The 27,837-nt window shown below is 40.3% G+C and overlaps 1 protein-coding gene across 1 annotated transcript in view; it reads right to left on the bottom strand.

Moving 5' to 3' along the window:
• The window catches only part of MYO1D (myosin ID), a 361,250-nt gene that overhangs the window by 197,411 nt on the left and 136,002 nt on the right, over positions 1 to 27,837 (bottom strand). Inside the window, exons 13-15 of the mRNA XM_061390407.1 lie at positions 24,041 to 24,115; positions 18,214 to 18,346; positions 4,166 to 4,332 (exon numbers count right to left, since the gene is read on the bottom strand). Coding sequence (XP_061246391.1) covers positions 4,166 to 4,332; positions 18,214 to 18,346; positions 24,041 to 24,115 — 375 coding nt within the window. The remainder of the gene's footprint in view (positions 1 to 4,165; positions 4,333 to 18,213; positions 18,347 to 24,040; positions 24,116 to 27,837) is intronic.

Raw genomic sequence — 27,837 nt, 5'->3', positions numbered from 1 at the left:
TCCTTCTTCCTACGTGTACGTCTTGGCCTTTGTTGGCCTCTTGTAAGGTGGCTATTTTTGCTTCCTGAATCTTGTATTCCTAAGTATTTTATTCTTTTCGTTGAAATGGTGAATGGAATTGTTTCCTTAATTTCTATTTCCTCATTATTAGTGTATAGGATGCAAGGGATTTCTGTGTGTTGATATACCTATGATGTCTCCCTTGCAGTTGCTCAGGTGGTTCTTTGTCCCGGCCATTACGGCAGCCTCTCAGTGCTGCAGCTGGGATAAACTCCAGACTGTAGCTGAGATGTCTCCTGAACGCCAGCTGAAGCCTCAGCAGGCAGTCTTTCCTTAAAACTGTGACCTCAGCATACTTCTGGGTCTACATGTCTGCCTCCTATCGTATTTAGGAGTGATTCTCATCTTTAAGGCTCACTGAGCATCCCTCTTTTGATTTCATAGTGTAGCTGTGCCTTTACTTGGCTTTAAATACACATATTTTATATCACTGGGGGATGTTCTGGAGTGGGAATGGGAGATTTAAGATTGTACTCCTAAGCCTATCATATCTGAAATTCATAGGTTCTTTTTCACCTTTTCTATTTTTACATGAGTATTAGAAAACATAATCCAATCCTTGTAGTATGTCTTCTGTGCCAAAAAAACACACCAAGCATCTTGAGTTGAAAGTAAAATAAGCACAGAAACAGACGAAACGTGAGTAAGGATATGCACTTGCAAAATTCCTTGTCCCCGCCAAATCAAGTTGCTTATTCTCTTACTTCAACTACTCTCCGTGGCTTCCTCTTTGTCTCATGATATTTTTTAGTTAGATAAATACACATTTTAGATAAATAATTCTTTCAGTTCAGCCCCATCCTATAGCTGCCCATTCCCACCCTGTCTTTCTAATACTCGACTTCTGCTGATCTTACATAGCCGACAACACAAAAAGAAATACTACCATCGAGTACTTGCTGGAATTCTGAGTAATGACAAGGGATGAGTAGTCTTCCTATTAACATCATTTGACACTGAAATCAAGACAGAATGAACACATTCCTACTCTACAGACTCAATAAAAAAGAAAAACCAAATTTAAAGAACAGCATGATCTCAATAAAGAAAATGATCAGTTTTGAGCATGACTTTCTGATCAATAAAAAATTGTCTCATTTTTCTAAGCTATTCTGCTATAAAGTTTTATTCATTCCAAGAGTCTCCAATTAGCCTGAATCCCTTTCACTTCTGCACACAAGTAGCTGAACACTGGTGGAGAAGAAAAGCTGACGCTGAGGGGGGAGGGGGGTCTCACTATACACTTACAATCTCAAACCTCAAATGGGTGCTCAGGTCTTCCTGGTAGCAAAACCACTGGGAGAGAGTGGGAAAGCTCTCCCGCTCTCTAAAATGAGTATTTCTGTTTCCTTGTCAACCCCCCTCACCACCTCGCTTGATCCTCACTCTCAGCCTCACGACCTTGCCTCATACTTCAAGAAGAAATACAAGCAATCAGACAGGAGCATTTTCATTGGTGCTATCAGTCGGCCTTTGAGGCTTCCTGCCTTGGTTTTCATATTCTTTGCCTTTCGTCCTGTTGCTAGGGGAGAAGGATCCCTGCTCCCATCTAAAGCTGACCAACCTTCCACTTGTGCTGGGATTTCATTCCTTGCCTTCTCAAGGAGGTTATTATTTCAGTTACCACCCTCCCTTCTGTGTGGCTGGTTTCTCTCTCTGTTCTGAATCATCGCCACCTGCATTTTGAACATTTTCTAGAGTCTCCTTGACTTCACATTCCACTCTGGCTGCTGCTTCCATTCTTCTCTGTTCTCATTCACAACACACATCCTTGAGTTGTCCGTGGACATCCAACTCTTCACTTCACTTTCCCATCCTGCTCAAATGGGGCTCTGACCAGCTCTTTCTCCTCTGACTTCTGTGCTGCCTGGTCTAATGGTTAAGCTTCTGCTTTTCTCTTACTGGATGGCATAGTAATATTTAATATAATTGTACTTCTCTTCTTGAAATGCCATCTTCCCTTGGCTTCTGTGACCTAACCCTCTTCTGATATTTCTTCTCTCTCATTGGTCACTTCTTCTCTTTTCTTTGCTGGTTCTTTCATGTCAGACCACAAACCTAAATGTTGGCATGGGCCTTCTCTTCTTTTTCTATCAAGTCCCAAGACTTTATATATAATCTATGTATCAGTAGACCTTCACTGGTGGCTCAGAGGTTAAAGCGTCTGCCTGCAATTCAGGAGACCTGGGTTCGATCCCTGGGTTGGGAATATCCCCTGGAGAAGGAAATGGCAACCCACTCCAGTATTCTTACCTGGAGAATCCCATGGACGGGGGAGCCTGGTGGGCTACAGTCCACGGGGTTGCAAAGAGTCGGGCACGACTGAGCGACTTCACTTACTTACCTACTTATGTATCAGTAACCCCAAACTTCCTATTTCCAGCCTGGAAGTCTTAACAGAACTACAGATTTATATGTCTAGTATATTATTTAGTATTTCTACCTAGGCATTTAGAACCATTTCAAACCTAACATAGTCAAGAGACAAATCTTGATTCCATCTTTGCCCTAGTTCTGTGTCCCCCTCTTCACACTTCTCTTCCCCAATCTTTCTTATCTCAGAAAATGGTACCATGCTTATCCAGATGCTCAAGCAAAAATCTACATGTTACCCTTCATCCCTCTCTACTCCTCTCTCATTGAGTCAATCCATCAGCAAGTTTTGTCTACTTTCCCCCAAAACCTATCCTAGTGGACCTATCAGTCCACTACTCTTGGATCTACAATAATTCCTTGTTCAAGGAACTCTCACTGAGCTGCCTCTCCTGGATTCCTGCAATAGCATCTCTAAATGTCTCCTTGCTTCCTATTCACACAGCAGCCACAGTGATCTCTTAACATCCATAAGATTGTGTGGCTTCCTGCATAAAATCCACCAATGGTTTTCTACCACCCTTGGCCAAAATCTAAACTGTTTAGTCTGATGACAACGTGCAACATGATCTGGCCCCCGTCCATCTCTCTGATCTCAACCCACACCACTGCCCTGTTGCTCAGCATCCTCCAACCATACTAGATGATGTTTGGTACCTAAAACAAGACACTTATTTCTGCAAAGGAGACTTTTCTCCACTGTTTCCTCTGCTTCACCTGCTCTTTTTCTTTGACTTTTGTATGGCTGACTCCTTACATTCATTACTATCTACTTAGAGACTCCTCACCAACCAATATTTTATGTGTTTATTCATTCATATTTTTGTGAAATCTGTAGTCTACAACATAGGAAATGTTGAATAAATATTTTAAAATAAATGAAAAGATGGGATTTAAAACAGTATTTTTAAGATCTCAGGTGTCAACTAGTATTATTGTTACCAATAATAAATAACAATAGCAATGACACCTTATATTGAGTGATTACTATATGCCAGGTTCCCATTCTAGGTGTTTATTTTATAAATGTTATCTCATTTCAGCCCCAGCAGCCTTATCAAGTAATTACTATTATTATTCCCATTTAAAAAATTAATTTTCTCCATTCTACACATAGGAAACAGAGGCAACTGGAAAGTTATATGATTTTCCCAAGGTCAAAAGTCCCGGTCAAAGCCAGGATTCAATCAGGTAGACTAATTTTAGGGCTTCCATGATGATCTACTTAGTATCTTTTTATTATGATAGTCACTAATATCAGTAATGATAAGCAGCATTAACTGAACTTCTACTATGCGCCAGGCACCTAGGCTTTCCACTTTGGTTAATTTAATTCTCACAACAAAAGCCTTATAAGGTAGCATTACTATACTCATTTTGCAAATGCAGAAACAAAGAAGTTAAATTTCTAGCTCCAGGTCATGCAACAGACGTGTGGTAGAGCCAGGATTCCAGCCCACCTGTGACTCTAAATCCTTGTTTTTTCTCCTATACTACATGCTTATATTTTCCCAATGAGGAATTCATTTTTTCCCCATGGTCCATAAACCACAAACTCAAGGGGTCTCCTGCCAATTCTAGGAACGTCTTTCATATTTGTAGTTTCCTCAACTCTTCTGTTCACTCAACAAATATTTAGACCGCCTGATACGAGCGGATGCGTTGCTTCACATAGGGAGGGCTCCGTAAGTCTCAGTGTGCTATCGGGTTTCTCTGTTTCATCTGTTCTCACCTGTGAAGAAACTTCTCGTAGGTCTGGCGGAAGGCAAAGCCTGCCCGACGCACCCTCACGTTTTCTAGGAGTCCAAGATACTCGACTTGATGCCGGCAGCGTTCATCATCAAAGATCTGTGGGGATTTCATGTCATTGGGCTTGATGCAACGTACATAATATGGTTCCTAAAGAAATAAACCAGCAAATGGTAAGCTTCAGTGGAGAAAAATCTCAGACTAAAGACACTAAGATGAAAAGGAACGCATTTGAGTCAGTTCTAATGAGATGGATGAACCTAGAGCCTATAATACAGAGCGAAGAAGGTCAGAAAGAGAAAAACAAATATCATATATTAATGCATATATATCTTCCCTGGTGGCTCAGAGGTTAAAGCATCTGCCTCCAATGCGGGATACCTGGGTTTGATCCCTGGGTCGGGAAGATCCCCTGGAGAAGGAAATGGCAACCCACTCCAGTATTCTTGCCTGGAGAATCCCATGGAAGGAGGAGCCTGGTGGGCTACAGTCCACAGGGTCGCAGAGTTGGATAGGACTGAGCGACTTCACTTTCACTTTCTTCCAACGCATATATATGGAATCTAGAAAGATGATACTGATGAACCTCTTTGCAGGGCAGCAGTGGAGACGCAGACAGACAGAACAGACTCATGGACACAGTAGGGGAAGGAGAGGGTGGGATGAATTGAGAGAAGAGCATGGAAACACACACATCACCACATGTAAAAGAGACAGCCAGTGGGAATGTGCTGTATGACGCGGGGAGCTCAAACCTGGTGCTCTGTGACAACCTAGAGGGGTGGGATGGGGAGGGAGGTGGGACGGAGGTTCAGGAGGAAGGGGACATAGGTATACCTATGGCTGACTCATGTTGATGTATGGCAGAAACCAACACAATACGGTAAAGCAATTATCCTCCAATTAAAAATAAATAAAAATTAAAAAAAAACACACTATGACTAACATGTAATTAGTGTTAACTGTGTCAAATTAAGCTTTGTGACTCTAATTTCTCAGGCACAGACTTGTGAAAAATTCTTCCTTTCTCTTCAATTTACACTTGGAAGTTCTCAGGCATTCTGCTACATTTTTGTATTATTATGTTTTAGGATTCATCAGGAAGAGTAGAAGTGGAATAAAACTAGCGTGTAAGTAATTGAGACAAGTAAACATCAAGTTTTTGTGTATTTACAGAAACATGATTAAAAGTAACAGAAGTAATTTAATAGACAGAGTCAGAAACTATGATAAAGACGCATTGCAATGAAGAATATAAAATATTAGGCTCAGCTCTGGCACATAGATGTGCTGGATTCAGCTTTGAATCATTACAGTCCTTCAAACTGGAATAGTTTCTTTGGAATATCAGTGTTTTTAGATGCTTAAATGGAGCAAAAGAAATCTAGACAAAGATTATATACAAAAATGGGCCTCCAATTACTTCCATAAATAGTTTTGCAAATATAATGTTTGGAACAAGATAAAAGTTAATCAGATATACAAGAAGCCAAGATAACATGAATTAGAAATAGCAAAACAATATACAAAATAAAAAGATCTGCAGGGGTCCAGATGTTGGGATTAGCAGATAGAAATATCAAAACAACTATATTTAGCATGTTCAAGATGACAAAAGGCAATATTAAGAATGTTTTAAAGAACCAGAACTATAAAAAAGAACCAGACCAAGGACTTAAAGATGCAATAGTAGAAATTAAGAACTCATTGGACCAGTAGAAGAGTACATTGGAAATAGTTCAAGAAAAAAATAGTAAACTAGAAGGAAAGTGAGAAGAATTTTCCCAGAATGGATCATGGAGAGACAAAAAGACAGAAAATAAAGAAGAGAGGTTAAGAGGCATAGAAGACATACAGTGAGATGCTTTAATTAACTGGAGTCCTACGGAGAGGAGACAGAAGGGACAGAAGCAATATTTGAAGAGCTAATAGTCAAAGACTTGGCAAAACTGATGAATATCAATCAAGCTGGAACAAACTGAAAAAGTGCTACAAACTGCAAGCAAGATTAAAAAAAAGGTACATCAGTAAGACTTCTGAAAACCAAAGAAGAGCAGCCAGAAGAAAAAAGACTTATTACCTAAAGGAGCAACAGTCTAATAGCTGACTTCTCAAAAGAAACTACGGAATACGGAAGACAAATGAATATTATGCTTGAAATGCTGAAAGGCTGTCAGTGCAGAATTTTACACCCTAGCAAAACTATTCTTCAAGAAGGAAAACATGTAGACTATTTCCAGGTAAACAAAAACAGAGAATTTGTCAACATCAGGCCTCATATACAAGAGGAGAAAATTCAAACAGAAGAAAAATGGCCCAAGATGAAGGTCAAAAAAGAAGGGATAAATGAGGAAATCCAAACAGATATTACAGTACTTAGCATTAATAATGGTGATGGTGATGTCATCATCTTCGACTTAGAATTATATACGAACATATTGTATATATTTACATGTATACATAAATGAAATAAATATTTGTAAGTACATGACTAAAACAGCACATAAGTTGGGAGGAAGACAAATGGAATTAAGATGTTTTATGGACCTTGCATTGTCTAGGAAGGAGATAAAAACACCAAATAATATTAGATTTTTATAATCAATAATGACACCGTAATAATTTGAGTAACCACTGAAACAGTATTATGGTGTAAATCTTCCAAAATAATAAAGTCAATAAATGTAGTAATAAAATATCATTGTCATACTAGTGGTTGAGGGGTGGTAAAAGGAAAGGATGCCTCTCTAGGTCTAACTAAACATTCTGACTCAAAAGATTTACAGCCCACACTTGGCAGGAGTCTACTCAGAAGGACAAGAACATGGCTTGCCAGCAGGCAGTGTCCAGGTCATGTGGCAGGCCACACAGCAGTCAGGTGATAGCTTAGGCACGAGATGAGGTCCGTATCAGACAGATGTAGGAAGTGCCCTTGATTTAAAAGCCTCACGCCCCATAGGATTCAATATCTCTCACAGCAAATCTAAAGATACAGCTTCCAGGGTCCTTGAAAGGGACATGCCTAATACATGAGTCACCACACTCAGGAAGCCAGAAGTATGACATTCCCACCAGACATTTCTCATTTTCCCAGTGCAGGTACACTTTATCAATAGGGGTAATTTTTACCTTAGGTGATGTTGCCTAGTAATATGGTTGATGTACATCATGCGTTTAACAGGGGAACAAAGCTAGAAATTTAACTGAGGTTATCAGGCAGAAGGAATAGAATTTTGCTTACCTTTCACCCACAGTAATCAATCAAAAAGGTTAGAAAGGGAAGAAAAAGAAATAAAGAGACAAATAGAAAGCACTAAGGAGATGGTCAATTTGTAAACAACATACAGTAGCTATGTTAAGAGTAAATGCAATAAATGATTTATTCAAAGGACAAAGATGGGCAGAATGGATAAAAAGCCAAAACTACCTCTGTATGCTATTTATGAGTCATACCTGAAGCATAAAGTCATGGAAAGACTGAAAGTTTTAAGGACAGACCATGCAAACCCTAGTCAAAAAAAGAGCTAGTTTTAACTATTTTATTCCTGCAAAAGTGACTTTAAGGCAAAAATCAATACAGAAATAAAGATTTCATAGTGATAAATGACTCACATGCTAGGAAGATATAATAGTTCTAAGTTGAATAAGCTTAATAAATTCACAAAATATTTAAAGCAAAAATGGAAGGCATATTAAGAAGCAGGCAAATTCAGAATTACAGTAGGTTTTATCACATTTCAGCACTGACAAAACAAAGTAATTTTAAGAATGTGGAAACGCTGGACACTAATATGATGCAGACTTGACCTAACGACTGTGTACAGACTATTAAGTGCAAATAATTCTAATACATAAAGAAAACTTACATCTCTAAGGGCTGAAATCACACAGAGTATATCCTCTGATCAAATGAGATTAAGTTAGAAATCAAGAGAAAGAAGATAATTAGAGAATCTTAAGATGATTGCAAATTAAGAAATATACTTCTAAATTATCCTTGGGTCAAAAAGAAAATTACAGTGTGAATTAGAAAATATTTTGAACTCAATAATTTATGCAATCATGTGGGCAAGGCAATCTTAGTACAAGGTATCATTTGAGTCATGTAAATAACTTTACTAAACAGAAACCAGTTGAATGGAATTTTACCAGTGTTGACTGATTATGCCCAGAAAGGGGTAACACTCACACCCATCTAAGGGGTGGGGAATGCCCTTTCATCCTGGTTAGTAATATAAAAACCTTCAGATAAGGAATCCAGTGCAAATGCTTTCTCTATATTTCATCAGCATTCTGTTTCAATTTATAAATGCCGCCTCCTCTCTCCTTATAAATATCCAGACTGACTCAACCTAACAAATCCTAAATTTGACAAATTCCAAGCATCTTATTAAGGTTAAGTCACAAAAGTTAATAGTGATCTTATCATCTGGCACTTTTAAACCTTTTTCTCCCTATATTTTATGAGAAAAACATCCTTCGACAAAGTATGTGTTTGCTGAATCATTTCAGTCATGTCCGACTCTTTGAGACTCTACGGACTGTAGCCTGCCAGGCTCCTCTGTCCATGGGATTCTCCAGGCAAGAACACTGGAGCAGGTTGCCATTCCCTCCTCCAGGGGATCTTCCCGACCCAGGGATCGAAACTGCGTCTCTTGCATCTCCTGTATTGGCAGGAGGGTTCTTTACCACTAGTGCCACCTGGGAAGCCCTTGCCAAAGTACACCAATCAGTATATATGTTAGCCAGAAGATCCTGGATTTAGATATTCATTTACTTAGCCTGTGTTGAACAGTATCAAATAGAGCCAATGGCAAATTAAAGTTCTTTTAATAATTTACTGACCACCTGTTCAGAGTGCTTTATGAGGTATCAGTGAAAGTCACTCAGTCATGTCTGACTCTTTGCGACCCCATGGACTGTACAGTCCATGGACTTCTCCAGGCCAGAATACTGGAGTGGGTAGCCATTTCTTTTTCTGGGAGATCTTCCCAAGCCAGGGATCAAACCCAGATCTTCCTCATTGCAGGTGGATTCTTTACCAGCTGAGCCACCAGGGAAGCCCATGAGGTATCAAGAGAGAGAGAAGATTAGTAGAAGTCATTCCTTAGATTCTAAAGACTTATAATCTAGGTGGCAATGAGACACGTGTTTAAAAATACTATGCGTTATAGTTAATAATACTATATTGTACATTTGAAAGTTGCTGAGAGATTCTTAAAAGTTCTTATCACAAGAAAAAGTTTATGTATGGTATAGATGTTAATTAGACTTATTGTGGTGATTATTTTGCAAAATATACAAATGTCAAGTCATTATGTTGTACACCTAAAATGGATAGTTATATGTCAATTATATGTCAATAAAATACACGAATAATTACAAATTTTTAAATAAAAAAAACCACCGTGTGAACTCAAAAAAGCAGAAGTTAGGGACCTTCACTTCCAGTGATGAAGGACTAGGCAATTCCTATCAACTTTCCTGAGAAAGTCACTAGGAAAAAAGTGCTATAAAATTATGGGGGGATGGGAGAAATCTTCATTGCATGAAGAGCTAATAACATAGCCAAGATGAGACAAAGACTAAAGTCCAGGGAGGATAAAGCTGGCCTTGAGGTCTGCTTCCATTTTCGAGGCAACTGTCTGCCGATCTATAGAGGCAGCCATGAGGCTCAGCACAGCTGCTGGCAGCCTTGAGGGGCCTGGGGGATGAAAGCTGGAGCCTGAGTCCTCAGACACAGGACTCCACTCTGGTCTGGAATCCTGAAAAGTTAAACTCAGGAGTTATAAGCTGAATGGAAAACAGGTTGGCACTTCCAGGGAAGGCAGACAGCTCACTGCTAAGCCCCTGTAGGTCCTGAAATTTGATTAAGGTGATTTCGGAATGTCAGAATTTGCCTGATACATCTTTTAAAACATAAACTTTCAACTTTTCTGTTAGGATTAGATGTCATTAATAAGTGGCAATGTATCTGTTGTTGTTCAGTCGCTGAGTCGTGTCTGACTCTTTGCGACCCCATAGACTGCAGCACGCCAGGCTTCCCTGTTCTTCACCATCTCCCTGAGATTGCTCAAACTCCTGTCCATTGAGTCAGTGATGCCATCCAACCATCTCATCCTCTGTCATCCCCTTCTCCTTCTGCCTTCAATCTTTCCCAGCATCAGGGTCTTTTCTAACGAGTCAGTTCTTCACATCAGGTAGCCAAAGTACTGGAGCTTCAGCTTCAGCATCAGTCCTTCTCAGGATTGATTTCCCCTAGGATTGACTTGTTTGATCTCCTTGTTATCCAAGAGACTCTCAAGAGTCTTCTCCAACACCACAGCTCATAAGCATCAATTCTTTGGCGTTCAGCCTTCTTTATAGTCCAACTCTCACAGCCATACATGATTACTGGAAAAACCATAGCTTTGACTATATGGACCTTTGTTGACAAAGTAATGTCTCTGCTTTTTAATAATGCTGTCTAGGTTTGTCACAGCTTTTCTTCCAAGGAGCAAGCATCTTTTAATTTCGTGGCTGTAGTCATATCTGCAGTGATTCTGGAACCCAAGAAAATAAAGTCTGTCACTGTTTCCCCATCTATTTGCCATAAAGTGATGGGACTGGAGGCCACGATCTTAGTTTTTTGAATGCTGAGTTTTAAGCCAACCTTTTCACTGTCCTCATTCACCTCCATCAAGAGGCTCTTTAGTTCTTCTTCACTTCTGCCATAAGAGTGATGTCATCTGTGTATCTGAGGTTACTGATTTCTCCCAGCAATCTTGATTCCAGCTTCAGCCCAGCATTTCACATGATGTGCTCTGCATATAAGTTAAATAAGCAGGGTGACAATATATAGCCTTGATGTACTCTTTTCCCAATTTTGAACCAGTCTGTTGTTGCATGTCTGGTTCTAACTGTTGCTTCTTTACCTGCATACAGGTTTCTCAGGAGGCAGGTAAGGTGGTCTGGTATTCCCATCTCTTTCAGAATTTTCCACAGTTTGTTGTGATCTAGTGTAGTCAATGAAGAGGCAGATGTTTTTCTGAAATTCTCTTGCTTTTTCTATGATCCAACAGATGTTGGCAATTTGAACTCTGGTTCCTCTGCTTTTTCTAATGTGTCTGTATTCCTTTTCTTTAATTTGATTTGACAATTTTGTTCCATTTACATTCACTGTACTTATTAATATATTTGGATTTTTCTCTAACATCTTAATTTGTCCCAGCTTTCCTATGTTACTCTGTCTCCTCTTTGCTATGTTTTTTAGGACTGATGATTCTTTTCTCATTCTGACTTCCCCTACCCCCAACTACTAGCTTGTAAGTTAAAAACTCATTTCTATTATTTTAATGACTACACTAGAAAATTTTACATGTACTTATAACTCATGAGAGTTATAAGCTAATCAATACATTTATCCTTTTCCTGAACAACCAAGGACCTTAAACACTTGAAATATAATAACTCACCCTTCAGTTTATATGCTATTGTGCTATTTAATTCTAACCTGCATTTTAAATCCAATATAATATTATTTTATAGAGTCAGTTGATTTATATGCATCTACATATTCACCAATTTCTTTGCTCTTCATTTTGCATTTCAGACTTTCATTTAGTAATCAGACATCCTCCTACCTGATATATATCCTTTAGCATTTCCTTTTTCTTTGCTTTGTATCTATTTTATTTTTTAAATTATAAAACTATGATAACACATTTATAGGAGACTTGGAAAATACAGAATAAAGTTACATATATATTTCCATATATATGTACGGAAATATATTTACATACATATAGTTCCACTTTATATTACAATTTTTTAAGTAGATAAATTAAGATTTTCAGTTGGAGTTTCAATATCAAACTCTCAGAAATTAATAGAATGAATGTACAGAGTAGTAGAAGAACATAGTAGACCTGAAAAGCATTATGAACCAATTCTACATAATTAAGATTTATACTATGGTTTTTCCAGTAGTCCTGTATGGATGTGAGAGTTGCACCATAAAGAAGGTTGAGCACCAAAGAACTGATGCCTTCAAACTGTGGTGTTGGAGAAAATTCTTGAGAGTCCCTTGGACTGCAAGGAGATCAAACCAGTCAATCCTTAAGGAAATCAACCTATTGATGATTATTCATTGGAAAGACTGATGCTGAAGTTCCAGCACTTTGGCCACTGATGTGAAGAGCCAACTCATTGAAAAAGACCCTGATTCTGGGAAAGACTGAAGACAGGAGAAGGGGATGACAGAGGACTGACTCAATGGACAAGAGTTTGAGCAGGCTCTGGGAGATGTGGAGGACAGGGAAGGCTGGCGTGCTGCAGCCCCTGGGGTCACAAAGAGTTGGACACAACTGAGCAACTGAACAACAAGATTTATATAATTTTCACACAACAGTAGGATATAAATTCTATTCAAGTTCCCACTGAATTTCCTTTAGTGTGGTTCTAACTCTGTTTTTATTTTTTCAGAAAGATTCTTTGTTGTTCATGAAAAATAAATTCTCTCAGTATAGAATTTTGATTTATTTTCTCTAGGCCTGTTACTCCTTCAAAGCTAATCTGCTTTTAAGGTATTTTCTTTGTCTTTGATATTCTGGGGTTTCACTAGAGGATTGGGGGCAGATTTCTTTTAATTTTTCTAACTTGGGATACACTGGACTTCCTGACTATCTCTTTCATCATTCTGGAAATTCTTTTTCTTTTTCTTCAAAAATCGCTCTGCCCATTCTCTCCTCTCCATGCACATCAGACCTTTTCATTTTATCTTCCATGTTTCTTAATATGTCTTTTATAAGTTTCATTTCTTGGATGAAGTGAAATTCTGGATAATTTCTTTGATTCTGTCTTTCATTTCCCTATTCTCTCTTCAGCTTTGTCTTAACCAATGTTAAATCTATCCACTGAATTTTACATTTTAATTATTTAGCTTTTATTTCTATCAATTACCTAGTCACTTGCTCTTAACTACTAGTTCTCGTATTTTTAGGACTTTCATTTCTTGAAACGCATTAAGCATTCTGGGAGTCTTTCTGATAATTCCATATAAGACATTTTCATGAGGCTTCGGTTTAGTCTCACCTCCCTTGTGTCCTGTCTTGCTTCTTTATATGTGTGGTCGTCCTTTACTATGAACTGCTTTTTTTCCCTAGAACACCATCTGTGGAAGTTCTATTTCTTTAAGGTCTGGTATGAAGGTGGTTTCCTCTCTGCTCTCATCAGATGCCCAGGGGTAATACCAGACCTGGATGGACCACTTTAAATTGTTGGCTTCAGTCTTTTCAGGCCACCTAGGTATGAGTTTGGACTGCAAATCTCATCAAAGCGGCTTATGATTATTAATTCTCAAGGGAGGTTCACTCACCCCACTTGGCTCAGTGCCAAACTCCAAGGCAGTTTTCCTTCCCGACAGTGAGGGATTATTTCCAGAGCTAGCCCTTAGAGGAGGCAACCCTCTAGAGACCTAGCTTTGTGCAGCTGGTGTATACATACTTGTGAGTGTGCACGTGGTTTGTAATCCCATATGAGTCACCCTACTCTGAGCAGACCCTGGCCTTCCCTTCAAGGACCCAGTCTTGGACACCTATACTCAAAGGTACCCGCACTCAAAGGTACCCACTTCAACAACTGCCCACAGGGTGAAAGTGGCATGGTGCTCTCCTCACTTTCCCTTCACTCAGTTAATTTCTGCCTTCCCTCAGCACCCGGCCTACACATTCCTTGCTTTCTTGTTAGTTCATGACTGTATTTAGGAAGTTGGTTTTTTATAATTTACCTAACTTTCTGGTTGTTTTCAGTTGGTATTAAAGGCCACTTTGTTCACCCTATTGCCATCAAATGCATTGCTGCTGCTGCTGCTAAGGCGCTTCAGTCGTTGTCCGACTCTGTGCGACCCCATAGACGGCAGCCCACCAGGCTCCCCCATCCCTGGGATTCTCCAGGCAAGAACACTGGAGTGGGTTGCCATTTCCTTCTCCAATGCATGAAAGTGAAAAGTGAAAGTGAAGTCGCTCAGTCGTGCCCGACTCTTAGCGACCCCATGGACTGCAGCCTACCAGGCTCCTCCGTCCATGGGATTTTCCAGGCAACAGTACTGGAGTGGGGTGCCATCGCCTTCTCCCATCAAATGCATTACTCACATGTATTTTAAAAATCTTCATGTTTATGTTCCTAGGTGAAACTCACCTCTAATTTCATTTTTTTACTGTTAACCTTGTACTAAGGTCATAGTAATCTCATAAAATAAATCGGGTAGTGGCTTCTCTTCTTCCCATCCTCCAAAACCATGTATGTATGATAGGAATTACTGGCTCCTTGAAGGATTTATAAAACTTATCTATAAAACCATCTGGGCCTGAAGTTCTTGGCAGAGTTGGAAGAAGGCAGACTTCTGATTAGTGATTCAGAATCTCTAAGGTTACTGATTTACTCAGGTTTTCTATTTCTTCTTGAGTGAATTTTGATAACATTATTCTAGAAAACTAGTGCTTCGCAGGTCGTGCTAGTAAAGAATCCTCCTGCCGATGCAGGAGACACAAGAGATTCAGGTTCAATCTCTGAGTTGGGAAGATCCCTTGGAGTTGGAAATGGCACCCCACCCCAGTATTCTTGCCTAGAAAATTCTATGGGCAGAGGAGCCTGGCAGGCTACAGTATATGAAGCTGCAAAGAGTTGGACACGACTGAGCATGCACACACATTCTATTATTAGAAAACTAATTGTGAAGATTCATTGGCATAGAGCTGTTTGTAATACTCTGATGCTTTATTTTATTTATTTTTTTTACTTTTTTTTTTTTTTTTACTCTGATGCTTTAAAAAATCTCTGTAATATAGAGGTTGTAACCTATTTTCATTCTGAATATTGTTTTCTCTCTTTAAAATCAACTTTTTAAAGGTCTAATTAATTTTTTGATCTATTACTTTTAGTTTTTGCTATTTAAAAATTATTCTCTCACTTTCTTTAGATTTTCCTTGGATTCCCTTTACTGACTTCTTGAATTGTATCTTATCTCATTTACTTTTGATCTTTTTCTTTGTTTGTTTGTTTTTAATAAAGGCTTAACAAGTGGGCCGCTTTAGGAGCGTTCTACTGATTCTGATAAATTCTTTGTCATGCAGTTTCACATATTTTGTAGTTTCCATTCAGATTTCTTCTTCAACCTGTGAGTTATTTAGGAGAACACTTTTTTAAAGTTCCCAAGCATATTAAAAAAAAAAAAAACTTTTTAAAGGCTTGTTTTTATTTCACTTGCTGTGAGGATGGAGAATACATCTGTGTATATATTTGTTAAAACAGTGAGACTTCCTTTGTGCTCTAGCTTATGGTCATTTCTTAAAAATGTTCTATGTATACTTCAAAGGAATATGTATTTCCTATCCCCTGGGTACAGAGATCTTTTGATTAAAGTTTAAATTTGGTTTTCAAAGCTTCTTCACTCTTGCTAAGGTTTTTGCTTCATCTATCAGTTTTTGGTAGAGGTGGTTTAATATCTCCCTCTAGAATTGTGAACTTGTCAATTTTGCCTTTTTCGCCTTTTACATTTTTCAGGGTCGTCATCTTCTTTTTTTTTGCTTTTTAGAATTTAAGTACCATCATGGCTGTATTGTTAGGTACCTAGTTCAAAATGGCTTTATTGAGTATTTTCTTTTTATTATTACTAGTCTATCTGTATTTAATAGATTTCCCCCTTAAATTTTATGTTCTCTCACATTAATATTGCCTTCACCAGTTTTCTTGGGGGAGGGGGCTTGATATGTCTTTATCTACCTTTTTGTTCTTAATCTTTCTGCAGAGTATTAATTAGCTATAATAACTCCTATGAACAACACGGCAAAACCTTGGTCTTATTGCAGGTTAAGTTCCAGACCACGGCAGTAACATGAACACAGCAATAGCGTGAGTCACATGAATTTTATGGTTTACTGGCTTTCTGGACTGACGGGTTGTCTCTATTCTTTGGCTTGTCCCTGCTCCCTTTCTCATTCCCTACCACTATACACACAGAGAGTGCGGAGCTGTAGCAGAGACTGCTAGGCTAGTTGCCTACCTCATATACAGTACATTTTTCCTACTTTGAAACGGAATACTGACTTCTAGCTGGGAGCAATGCTAACCAGAATGAAAGGCACTTCCCAGCTTCCCTGGCAACTAAGCACACCAAATGAGATGGAGCTAAAGTACTGTATGAGGCTTCCAGGAAGTCTCTTTAAAAAGGAAGAAGCTCCAGCTGCCATCTTGGACCAGGAGGACAGATGCCAAGCATTAAGACAGTAGAGCAGAAAGACAGAAGGAACCTGGATCTCTAACAACCTTAGAGCTGGGATACCTTCTTCAGCACTTCATTTACACAGACAGAACTAAATGTCTCTTCTGTTTAATCCACTAATTTGGGGGTGGGGTGGGGTTTATTTGTTTAGCAGCTGAATGCAATTCTCCATACAGAACTGATAAATGGTCCTAGAACTTTTATTTAAAAAATGTAACCCTGGGACTTCCCTCGTGGTCCAGTGCTTAGGAGTCTAGCTTCCAGTGCAGGGGACATGGGTTTGATACGCGGTCGAGGAACTCAGACCCCACATGCTACAGGGCAGCAAAGCCCATGCACTGTGACTGCGGAGCCTGCACTCTAGAGCCCGTGAGCTGCACCTGCTGAGCCCGTGCACCGCAACTCCTGAAGCCCATGTGCCCCAGAGCCTGCGGCTCCAGAGCAAGAGAAGCCCCTCTGTGCTGCAACTAGGGAAAGCCTGCATGCCACAACGAAGAGCATCTGCATGCTGCAATAAAGACCCAGCACAGCCACAAATACATAAATGTTAAAAAATGAACATTTAACTACCAAATAGTGAAAATAAAAATGATTCTTTTCTAATTAACTTGAACATATTTTACAAACAATATATTACAAGGAATGTGTTTCATAAAGTACATTCTATAAAATTCGGCGTGCGACTCTCTTTCTCGTGTCCCATGCCTTTCTTCTAGGTTTTTTCTTGCTGGATGACGCAGGTTGAAGCTGACTTGCAGAGAAAAGCTGAGGGACAAGAGGAGGGGTCTTAAGGGTATTCAAGTCTACAGCCCTGGTAGCCTTAACCCTCTCTGCCTTTCTGGAGGTTTGATTATACAAGCCAACACACTGTTCTTATTTGTTGTCACCTGAGGTCAAAGAATCCTGACGAAAAGAACAGAAAGCTACTGAAGAGATGTATTCTTATGGCATTTGCCTAATTTATCCACAGTGAAGTAACCAAAAATAATATAGATTTAAATTTTTAGAGAGGAAGTTGATTAAAGAAAAAAAAAAGATAAAAATGAAGAAGAAAAAATACACTGGAAAAACACCAGGAGAGAAAGATAAAAATGAAGGAACTAAAAATAATGAGCCCCAGAATGCTGCCTAATTTATCAAACTCATCAACAGCAGCAGTTAAGAGTAGAAATCTGTTCTTCAAGGGGAAAAAAACCTCAGACTAAAGTTATCAAACAGTATGAGGCCTCAAAGGAACAATAAAAAGCAGAAACGACTGCCCATAGTACATCTTTTCATTTCAACTATTAAAACAGCCTAAGGGCAACACTTAAATACTAAACTTCCTCTTACAGCTCTATCTGTAATTTGTATTCAGATACAACATAAGGATGGTACGTGACAATTTAACTCAAGATTTTTTTTTTTTAAAGCCAGGCCTTGTCTTCAGCACAGGGCTAAAATTTCTTTTATCAGGCACATACTATACCTGTAGTATACTGTTTTTATTTTTTTAAGATCACATATAAGACTTTCCCGTTGATGACAACAATATAAAAGGCCTAAATTTAAGATCATTCATCTGGGACACAAACAACTGTTTCACCAGGCCATGTTAAAAAACAAACAAAACAGTATTAAGAATTACTATAACATTCATTTAAAATACATGTTCTTCAATTTGATTTACTATAGTTACCTAAAAAGCAAATACTATACATACCTTTCTCATTAACATATGTCAAGAGAGAATCCATGAAATAAAACGGGTATTTTAAAATGAAAGTAATTACCTTTGATGCAAGGTTGTCTACCAGAGCAATCATAGAATTTTTAAATAAGGTGGCAGCGGTCAGTGGTCTCTTGGTCACCTCTGTAATGCTCAGTTTGCCTTCAGGCCACATATTCTTCAGCACAGGATTTGAACTGAGAAGCACAGAAAGAGTGGCTTGAACGTTACATTCAAATAAGTGGATTAAGAATTGCTAAGCATTCCTGCTGAACTGTATCCTGGGAGCCACAATTGCACTGCAGACGCAACTCACTAGGCCTGATTGAAAGAATGATTTCACCTGGAAAATCAGGCTGAGAGTATAATGGCAGATACCACACCACAAAATGAGAAGATGTGTCTAAATCACGCCACCTTCGAAAAGTTCTTTAAATTTCTTTAAATGATTGCGTTGTTACTATTACGTAGGATATTCTGATGGTTTACACAGCTCTATACCATATACCTAAAATCAAATGGTTTTGGTGATTCTTACAAGAATGAGAACACATCATAAACAGGAAAATGATCTTCAAGGTCGTGTCAGAAATCAGGAAAGGGAAAGCATTTTTTAAAAAACTGGAGTATAATTGTTTTACAATATTGTGTTAGTTTCTGCTGTACAACAAAGTGAATCAGCTATATGTATACAGATATCCCCTGCTCTTACACTTCCCTTCCACCCCAGCCCCATCGCACCCCTCTGGTCATCACAGAGCACCAAGCTGAGCCCGCTGTGTCACGCAGCAGCTTCCTGCCAGCCAGCTATTTTATACACACGGTAGTGTATGTCAGTGCCACTCTGTCCATTCATTCCACCTTCTCCTTCCCCTGATGGGCCCACACGTCTGCTCTCTCTGCGTCTCAAGAGAGTAGCTTTTAATTGACACAAACATGCATACAGTATACATCACAAAAAGCCAGGTCTCTCAAAAAATACAGATAGGAACAGAAAATAACCACTTTTACATCGTCTTCTCATAAACCCCTTTACTGCAGTTGAATTATGATCACATTTATAGGTAGTGCTGGCAGCTCCAATATTTTATTGATGTGACACTAAGATGGCTGCAATCCAATTCTTAAACTTCAGGCCAGTTTTCAGGCTAAAAGTGATATATTCCTTACTTGGCTCTGTGGAGATCTTTTTATAAACATGTACGGTGGTCTCGGCTCTGATTTTCTCCCTGTTTCATATGGGTGCTTTTGATTTTTTAAAAATTACTTTTTATTGGAGTATAGTGACTTACAATGTTATGTTGGGATTGACATTCACACACTACTATCTGTAACATAGATAACTAACAAGGACCTACTGTGTATAGCACAGGAAACTCGATTCAATGCTCTGTAATGATCTATAAGGGAAAAAAAGTCTAAAAAAGAGCAGATATACGCATATATATAACTGATTCACTTTGCTATATACCTGAAACTAACAGAACACTCGGTGCTTTTGATTTTAAAGTAATTGGAATTCAAAATGTTGCTTGTTTTCTGAAAACTTCTATCAGACTTTTTTCTTTCTTAATTGGGGGTTGAGAATCAGAAAAAAAAAAACTTAACATGGATCTTTTCTGCTAATTGTGTTTACTGTTGTCATCATTTTGCCCACTTTTCTTTCCCTGGCATAAAATTGAGAAAATTGAGTTGGTTCCCCAAACATCTAGTAAACCTCTATACATAGAGGTTCTAAACATTAGTAGCAAACTGCCAGAAAGGACAAGAGCGAAGAAGATAAACAGTGAGGTGAAGACTGGCTAGGCTGTGAATGAAGGCAGAGAAATATTCCTGACCCTGACCGTTGCCAGCAAGCTGTGCCAACTGCCATCAAAATGCGGCTATAAAATAATGCATGATCTGTGGTTCATGGACCCAGTTTTACTACGTTATAGTCCTATTCCATAATTTTCCAAAGATAACATGCCAATAAAAATGACCACATAAATGTATATTGCTTTCCCTTAACTTTACCATTCCAATCTTTAGCAGAGAGAGAACTTGAGGCAATTGTTCTCAGTTTTTGATGCCCATCGTGCCTGAATGCCTTTCTAACACCAAAGGAATATTAATAGAATTTTCAGGAAGTAGAGTGTGTGCACTTTGAAAATCCTGATGCATGTCAAAGACAGAAAGTCACTGTCTTTGGTCTATGCAGTTTCTATCCCCAGTTCCACTCTGCTCACTTTTGGCCTTGTTTAGACACTACCTAATGAATGAAGGGTGGCGTGAAAGTTGGAAATGAAGGAAATAAGATGTTTATTATTATTTCTTTATTTGGCTGTGCCAGCTCTTTGTTGTAGCATGTGGAATCTAGTTCCCTGACCAGGGAACATACTGGGCTTCCTGCATTGGGGGCAGGGATTCTTAGCCACTGGGCCACCAGGAAAGTCCCTATTATTATTATTATCATCAAACAGTAGAATTGATGTGTAATGAATCAAAATAGACAAGTTCAATTGTTTTCAGAGAGAAAGAACTTTGAGGTTGGTAAGTCAACATAATTTTCAAATATTTAAAAGAGCTTTTTCCTTAAAGGGGAAGCTTATTTATCCAGAAACTCAGTATGTGTAACAGAGAAGGCAGAACTTAGCTGGCTAATGAGAGAGAGGGAAGAGTGGCCCGTGCACCTGGCATGCCGCCTGTCTGCTTCCTGTCTCCTTCCCTTTACACACACACGAGCAAGCATACATGCATGGATACGCTCCAGAACTAGAGATCCAAGGATCACTCTTTAAACAGATATAAAGAAAGGATTAAAATTTACGGAGGTCATTTAGCCATGGAAGTATCAAAAAGTATCCAGAGGCAAAGGCAGCCCATTTAAATACTAAGAGGATAGTTTTAATCAAAATTATTTCAAGACTTTGCATCCCACTAGCAAGACCTTTCCTACTATGGCAATATATACAATAAGCTGCAACTGTTTTATGTTTTTATACCTTTGGCAAGACCATCCCTGCTGTGAAATGTCTTTAATCACTAGACTTATCTAAGTTCCTTTGTTCTGATTCCAGGCTTACCAAGCAACTAAGTATCCTTTGGATGATATTTTTCACTGTCAATTAATAAACTAGAGTTCTATTTAATTTCCCAGACAGGTTTCCAATAGGGAAGAAGAGCCTGGTAAACCAATGCAAGTGTTTCATACCACAAGACCCTTACGACTGTCTGAAGTCCATTCGCTCTGTTTCTGTGTTAGTCCTGTGAGCCGGGATTACCAGAATCCACCGCCAGAAGGTGGCGCTGCTCTCGGTGAGCTGAACCTCTGGGCTTCCCGGGTGGGGCTAGTGGTAAACAACCTGCCTGCCAATGCGGGAGACGTTCAATCCCTGGGTCCTGAAGATCCTTTGGAGAGGGGCACAAAAACCCACTCCAGCACTCTTGCCTGGAAAATCCCACGGACAGAGGAGCCTGGTGGGCTGCAGCGCATAGGGTCGCAAAGAATCGGACATGACTAAAGCTCCTTAGCACGCTCGTAGACAGCGAATGGCACCCTGTGCAGCCTCCTGGAACACAGCCCGACTGCCTCCTCTGGGCAACACGCCCTGACTTTGCCCCTGGACGACTGAGGCCGTTTTTCCAATTTGACTTTTTGACATTTTTTATACAGAGCAATGTCAGACTCTTTGGTTTTTCCCTCAAAATGAGTGCATCGTACCTGATAAACCACTTATTGAAACTCCTCTCTGAAAGTCTCTCCTCCCCAGATTGGTTCTTACATGGATTCCCTCTCAGACCCCCACGCCTCTGTGCCTTTCTAGTGTTGATGGCTCTATCTCTGCTCCTGGAGGCTTCATCCACATAGACGAACCACTTTATAGCAAAACCTTTTGGAAAAAACGGTTGAAACCCACCGTCGCCTCATTCTCATTTTCTGTATTCTCTTGACCCACTTCCGTGAGACATCTGTCTTCATGACACTGTAAAGTCAGTGTTGTACTGACCTTCATGTTAGCAAATCCAGCGGTGAATCTTGTTCCTCACGTTACTCTGCTCTTGATAGTGTTTGGCACAGTTGATCATTTTTACTTGGCCTGGCCACCCTGACACTGGATTCCTGGCTTCCTTCCTAACTCACAGGCATGCTCTCAGCTTCCTTTGCTAGTTCCTCCTTCCCTGCTTGACTCAAAATGGTGGAGTGTCTCAGGGATTCATCCTCCAATCTCTTGTCTCTTTTATTTTTTGTCTATGCTCACCCTAGATAACCTCAACCAGGACAATGGCTTTTAGTACCATCAACAGATGGGCCACCATGAATTTATTTCTCTGTTCCCGCCTTTACTCTTGAGTTTCAGATGCACGCGTACAATTGCCTATTTGGATGGATGTCCAGGACACACCTCCCACAAAACATATTCGAAGCGGTACTCTTTATTTCCCCCCAAAATGAGCACCTCCTCTGTCTTTCCCACAACCAAGCATCCCGTCCCCCTTGTCTTTGACTTCTGTTTTTTTTCCCCATCACACATTCTATCCATCAGCAAATCTTGTTGGTTCTACTTTCAAAATATCACCCACTTGGACCATTTTCCATTTCTGTCACCACCATCCACGTCTCAGCCTGGATCACTAAACCAGCCTCCTGCCTGGTCTCCCCAGGTTTACTCCCGCCCTTCACAATCTGGGTTTTACACAGCGCTTCCAGTGCTTTCTTTAGAACAGACATCATATCATCCATTCCAATGGCTTCCCGTTGTGCCTGGCTCATGGACTCTCTCTGAGCTGGGCCTGTGGACCTCTCTGCAGTCATTCCTGACTGTTCTCCCCTCCCCTCACTGATTTTAGCCACACTGACCTTCCTGCAGTCAACACAGCCATGCTTGTCTCCACCTTAGCATCTTGGTGAGCTAGTCTTTCTCTCTCTTTGAATGCTGCCCCCCATACTCATGGTTTGCACCCGCACTTCACTCTGGGCTCAGTTCAAATGACCCTTCTTTTAAGGAGCCTTTTCCCACCACACTACCTGTAACACCTCCATGGCCCTTCTTGGTCTATACCCGCAATCTCTCACCTAACTTTGTTTTTCTTCATAGCACTTGACACTAGCTTAAAGTTCCATCTTTTATCATTAACTGTCATCTCCACTAGAATAAAAGACCTCAGGAGGGCAGGGACTTTGTCCAAGGTTTTTCAACAGCTGAATCCCAAGAGTACAGGGGAATGTGTGGCTCAGAGGTGCTCCATATATCTTTGATGACCTGCTGGCCAGTGGGCTGAGCTGACTTAATACATGAGCAATGACACTTTAACCAAAAGAAGCAGTTGGCTAGGAAGCTTCTCTTCTTCATGAGCCTTCTTTCCAAAGAATCTGTACCAGATGTGAATTTGCTGTCCTCTGCTTGGCTTTATTTCTCCATGACTTTTTCACATTTTCTTGGGTTGTGAGAAGATTCTATCCACTCTGCACTGATCACCACTGACGTGAGAGCCACTCTGTTATTAGGGTGGCCCCACGGCTGGAGGCAAAGACACTGTAGTGGGAATCCGAGTGTGTAAAGCTTTCGGCTGGTCCAGAGCTTACCTGACACCCTCCCATCACCACTGAGCTGGCCTGGAGACTGCTGAGTACAATGGCAGGGACAAGAAGGATGGCAACAGTAAAGAGAGAAACCGAGGAAATCCAAGGGAAATTGAGGAACACTGTATTAGTAACAGGGTCCCTGCCCTAAGTTTACAGATTTTATCATCATAAAGTAACAGATGATTTCACTAAGTATGATCAAACAGAAGTATACAAATTGCCAGAAAACTCTTAAAACTGTCACACAGAAATAATCATGTGCATACATATTATGTAATATATGTCAGCAAGCTAAATATAAATATTAATAAAATTTTAATCCTACCTGTTATACATGAGGCGCTTGAAATCTTGAAATAAAGTGTCTTTGTTTTTGTCAATAAAACCAACGACAGAATACCTAGTTGAGACAAAAGAAACACGGAAAACACATTATTCACCAAGCAAGAGCCATTTCTAAGCTTTTCTAGAAGTCTACAAGCCTTTCTACTGTTAAATAATGCCATCAATCATGTATAAAGCTTGTCCACCCAGTTCTGAGTTAAAGAATATCAAATTTACCTACTCTGTGGACAGGGTGATGTTTCTGCCCCTCAAAAGGAGGGCAAACATCAGTGCCATCACTATGACTAAGATCATCACTCCACTGGTTTGTGGCTTACCTCGAGATGCTGACTTCTAAAAAGACAGCTGTGTGTGCCATCCCACATTCCTAAGATAAAAGCAAAACGGCAACGTACAGGATCTAAGAGCCTCATCCGTGGGGAGGTGAGATGACTTGCCTAAGGCTCGCTCACTGTGTTCAGGGTGGGAGAAAAGATCCAAGGAGAACTGCAAAGGATGGTAAGATTGGGATAAGCAGGAGAGAAAGAGGAAGGCAGATTATCCAGGGCAACATTAAACAAAGGCGTGGAAGCAGGCACATGCACGGAGTTGTTGGGAGGAAATGAAAAGGTCAGTGTTCATGGTGTGGAGGGTGGGATGTGAGTAAGGTCTCAAAGCTAAACTTGCAGCTGGTGGGCAAGGGGCTGCCCTGCTGCAGTCACTGGCATGGATCCAGAGGGAGTAAATCATGGGGGAGGGGGTAACAGTACAGGGTGATGCTGTGTGATCAAGACAGGCTAAGAGGTTAGGGAAATAGTAACTCAAGAGGTGGCTGCTCCCTATAGCTCTCCTATCTCGCCTGACTGTATTTTCTTCCTGGACAATCACATCACTGTAGACCAGTGGTCCCCAATCTTTTTGGCACCAGGGACTGGTTTTGTGGAAGACAATTTTTCCATGGGTGAGGGTAGGGGATGGTTTGGGGATGATTCAAGTGAATTACATTCATTGTGCACTCTATTTCTATTATTATTACATCAGCTCCACTTCAGATCATCAGGCATTAGACCCCAGAGGTTGGGGACCCTTGCTGCAGACAATTCTATGATCTCTAACTCTGATGCCTCACCAGTCTTATATTGTTCCAGCCGCTCATGTTTCATTCTGCAAGAAAGTTTCGTGCTGCCCACGGGCACAGTTTTAGGCCACCAGGTCCAAAATAATTTCCCTGCCTCCTCCAATCTTGGTCTTCTTCCTACTACCTTCAAGTCATTTTTGACTGAACCCTTAAAGTCACCTGATTCTTAATGTATCATCAGACCCTTACAATTCAAAGTCCTTATTCTGACCTTTTAGACTCATTGTGATTTGATCTCAATCTACTTTTCTAGGTGTCTCTACTTCTCTATGCCACCAAAAGGATACACTCCAGTCAAATAGGCTAAGGTGATAGTTCCTGAATCTTTCTAGCATCCTTCCCACTTTTTCCTAGAAAAATAATTCCTAGCACCTAATGATCAGCATCTGCCTATCTGGGTTTATCACACACAGTTAAAGGTATTTGCTTATTCTGAAAACACATGTTATTACTCATATGGAAATTATTTTCAACCATCTTTTGTTGTATCAATATATATATATATATATACACAAATGTGTGTATGCATATACATCTACATGGGGCTGTCCTGCTCAGCTGGTAAAGAATCCGCCTTCTAGGCAGGAGACCCCAGTTTGATTCCTGGGTCGGGAAGATCCTGTGGAGAAAGGATAGGCTACCCACCCCAGTATTCTTGGGCTTCCCCAGTGGCTCAGATGGAAAAAAATCTGCCTGCAACACGGGAAACCTGGGTTTGATCCCTGGGTTGGGAAGATCCCCTGGAGGAGGGCATGGCAACCCACTCAAGAATTCTTGCCTGGAGAATTCCCATGGACAGAGGAACCTGGCGGGCTACAGTCCATGAGGTTGCAAAGAGTTGGACACGACTAAGCAACTAAGCACAGCATATATATATATACACACACACACACACACACACACACATACACGTGTGTGTGTGCTAATACTGTGTGTTATTACACACACAACCCCACACATGTATGTATGCATCTTACATGGAAAGCTCTTTATGGGCAGGGACCATACTTTATAAAGTATTGGGCACACAGAAGACATCCAGTAAAAACCTAGAAAAGGGTTGAAAGGCTTAAGGAGAGACAGAAGGGGAATCGGCGGCATCACATATTCCTCTGTGGGGCTGGCTAGCTCTCTGGACGGGGAGTCTGGACACCTAGGTATTGTCTCAGCTATTCGTCAAGCTTGCTGTCTGATGCTGGGAAAGAATGGCACACACTCTGGATAAATGCCTCCATCTGTGAAACAGTGGCTGCCCCGCCTGGCCTCTAAGTCCAGCCCTGCAGCTATGCGGATCCAAGCTGTAAGAGGGCACCCGGTGAGTGTGGCCTGAGTGATCGGAGGCGGCCATCTGTATATCACTGGATCTTCCCTCTTCAGGATTCTGGAATCTGGAAATAGCACCAGAAAAAGTGGAATATTGTGCCATCCTGGCGCGAACGGCTAGTTTGACAGATGGGGGTAATAATTTTGAGCCATATTATTTTACGATTCTAGAGTTTTGGTTTTTTTTTAATTTTTTTTTAACTTTACAATATTGTATTGGTTTTGCCATACATCAACATGAATCCGCCATGGGTGTACATGTGTTCCCCATCCTGAACCCCCCTCCCACCTCCCTCCCCATACCATCCCTCTGGGTCATCCCAGTGCACCAGCCCCGAGCACCCTGTCTCATGCATCAAACCTGGACTGGTGATTCGTTTCACCTATGACAATTTACATGTTTCAATCCATTTCCCATATCATCCCGCCCTCGCCCTCTCCCACAGAATCAAAAAGACTGTTCTATACATCTGTGTCTCTTTTGCTGTCTCACATAGAGTTATTGTTGCCATCTTTCTAAATTCCATATATATGCGTTAGTATACTGTATTGGTGTTTTTCTTTCCGGTTTACTTCACTCTGTATAATAGGCTCCAGTTTCATCCACCACATCAGAACCGATTCATATATATTCTTTATAATGGCTGAGTAATACTCCATTGTGTATATGTACCCCAGCTTTCTTATCCATTCATCTGCTGATGGACATCTAGGTTGCTTCCATGTCCTGGCTATTATAAACAGTGCTGCGATGAACACTGGGGTACACGTGTCTCTTTCCCTTCTGGTTTCCTCAGTGTGTATGCCCAGCCGTGGGATTGCTGGGTCATAAGGCAGTTCTATTTCCAGTTTTTTAAGGAATCTCCACACTGTTCTCCATAGTGGCTGTACTAGTTTGCATTCCCACCAACAGCGTAAGAGGGTTCCCTTTTCTTCACACCCTCTCCAGCATTTATTGCTTGTAGACTTTTGGATAGCAGCCATTCTGACTGGCTTGAAATGGTACCTCATTGTGTTTTTGATTTGCATTTCTCTGATAATGAGTGATGTTGAGCATCTTTTCATCTGTTTGTTAGCCATCTGTATATCTTCTTTGGAGAAATGTCTCCAAATGTCTTAGTTCTTTGGCCCACTTTTTGACTGGGTCATTTATTTTCCTGGAATTGAGCTATAGGAGTTGCTTGTATATTTTTGAGATTAATTCTTCGTCCATTGCTTCATTTTTTATTATTTTCTCCCATTCTGAAGGCTGTCTTTTCACCTTGCTTATAGTTTCCTTTGTTGTGCAGAAGCTTTTAATTTTAATTAGGTCCCATTTATTTTTGCTTTTATTTTCC

This window comes from Bos javanicus, chromosome 19 (genome assembly GCF_032452875.1).
Source record: "Bos javanicus breed banteng chromosome 19, ARS-OSU_banteng_1.0, whole genome shotgun sequence".
Classification (NCBI taxonomy): domain Eukaryota; kingdom Metazoa; phylum Chordata; class Mammalia; order Artiodactyla; family Bovidae; genus Bos; species Bos javanicus.
This window is presented reverse-complemented; position numbering and strand designations above follow the sequence as displayed.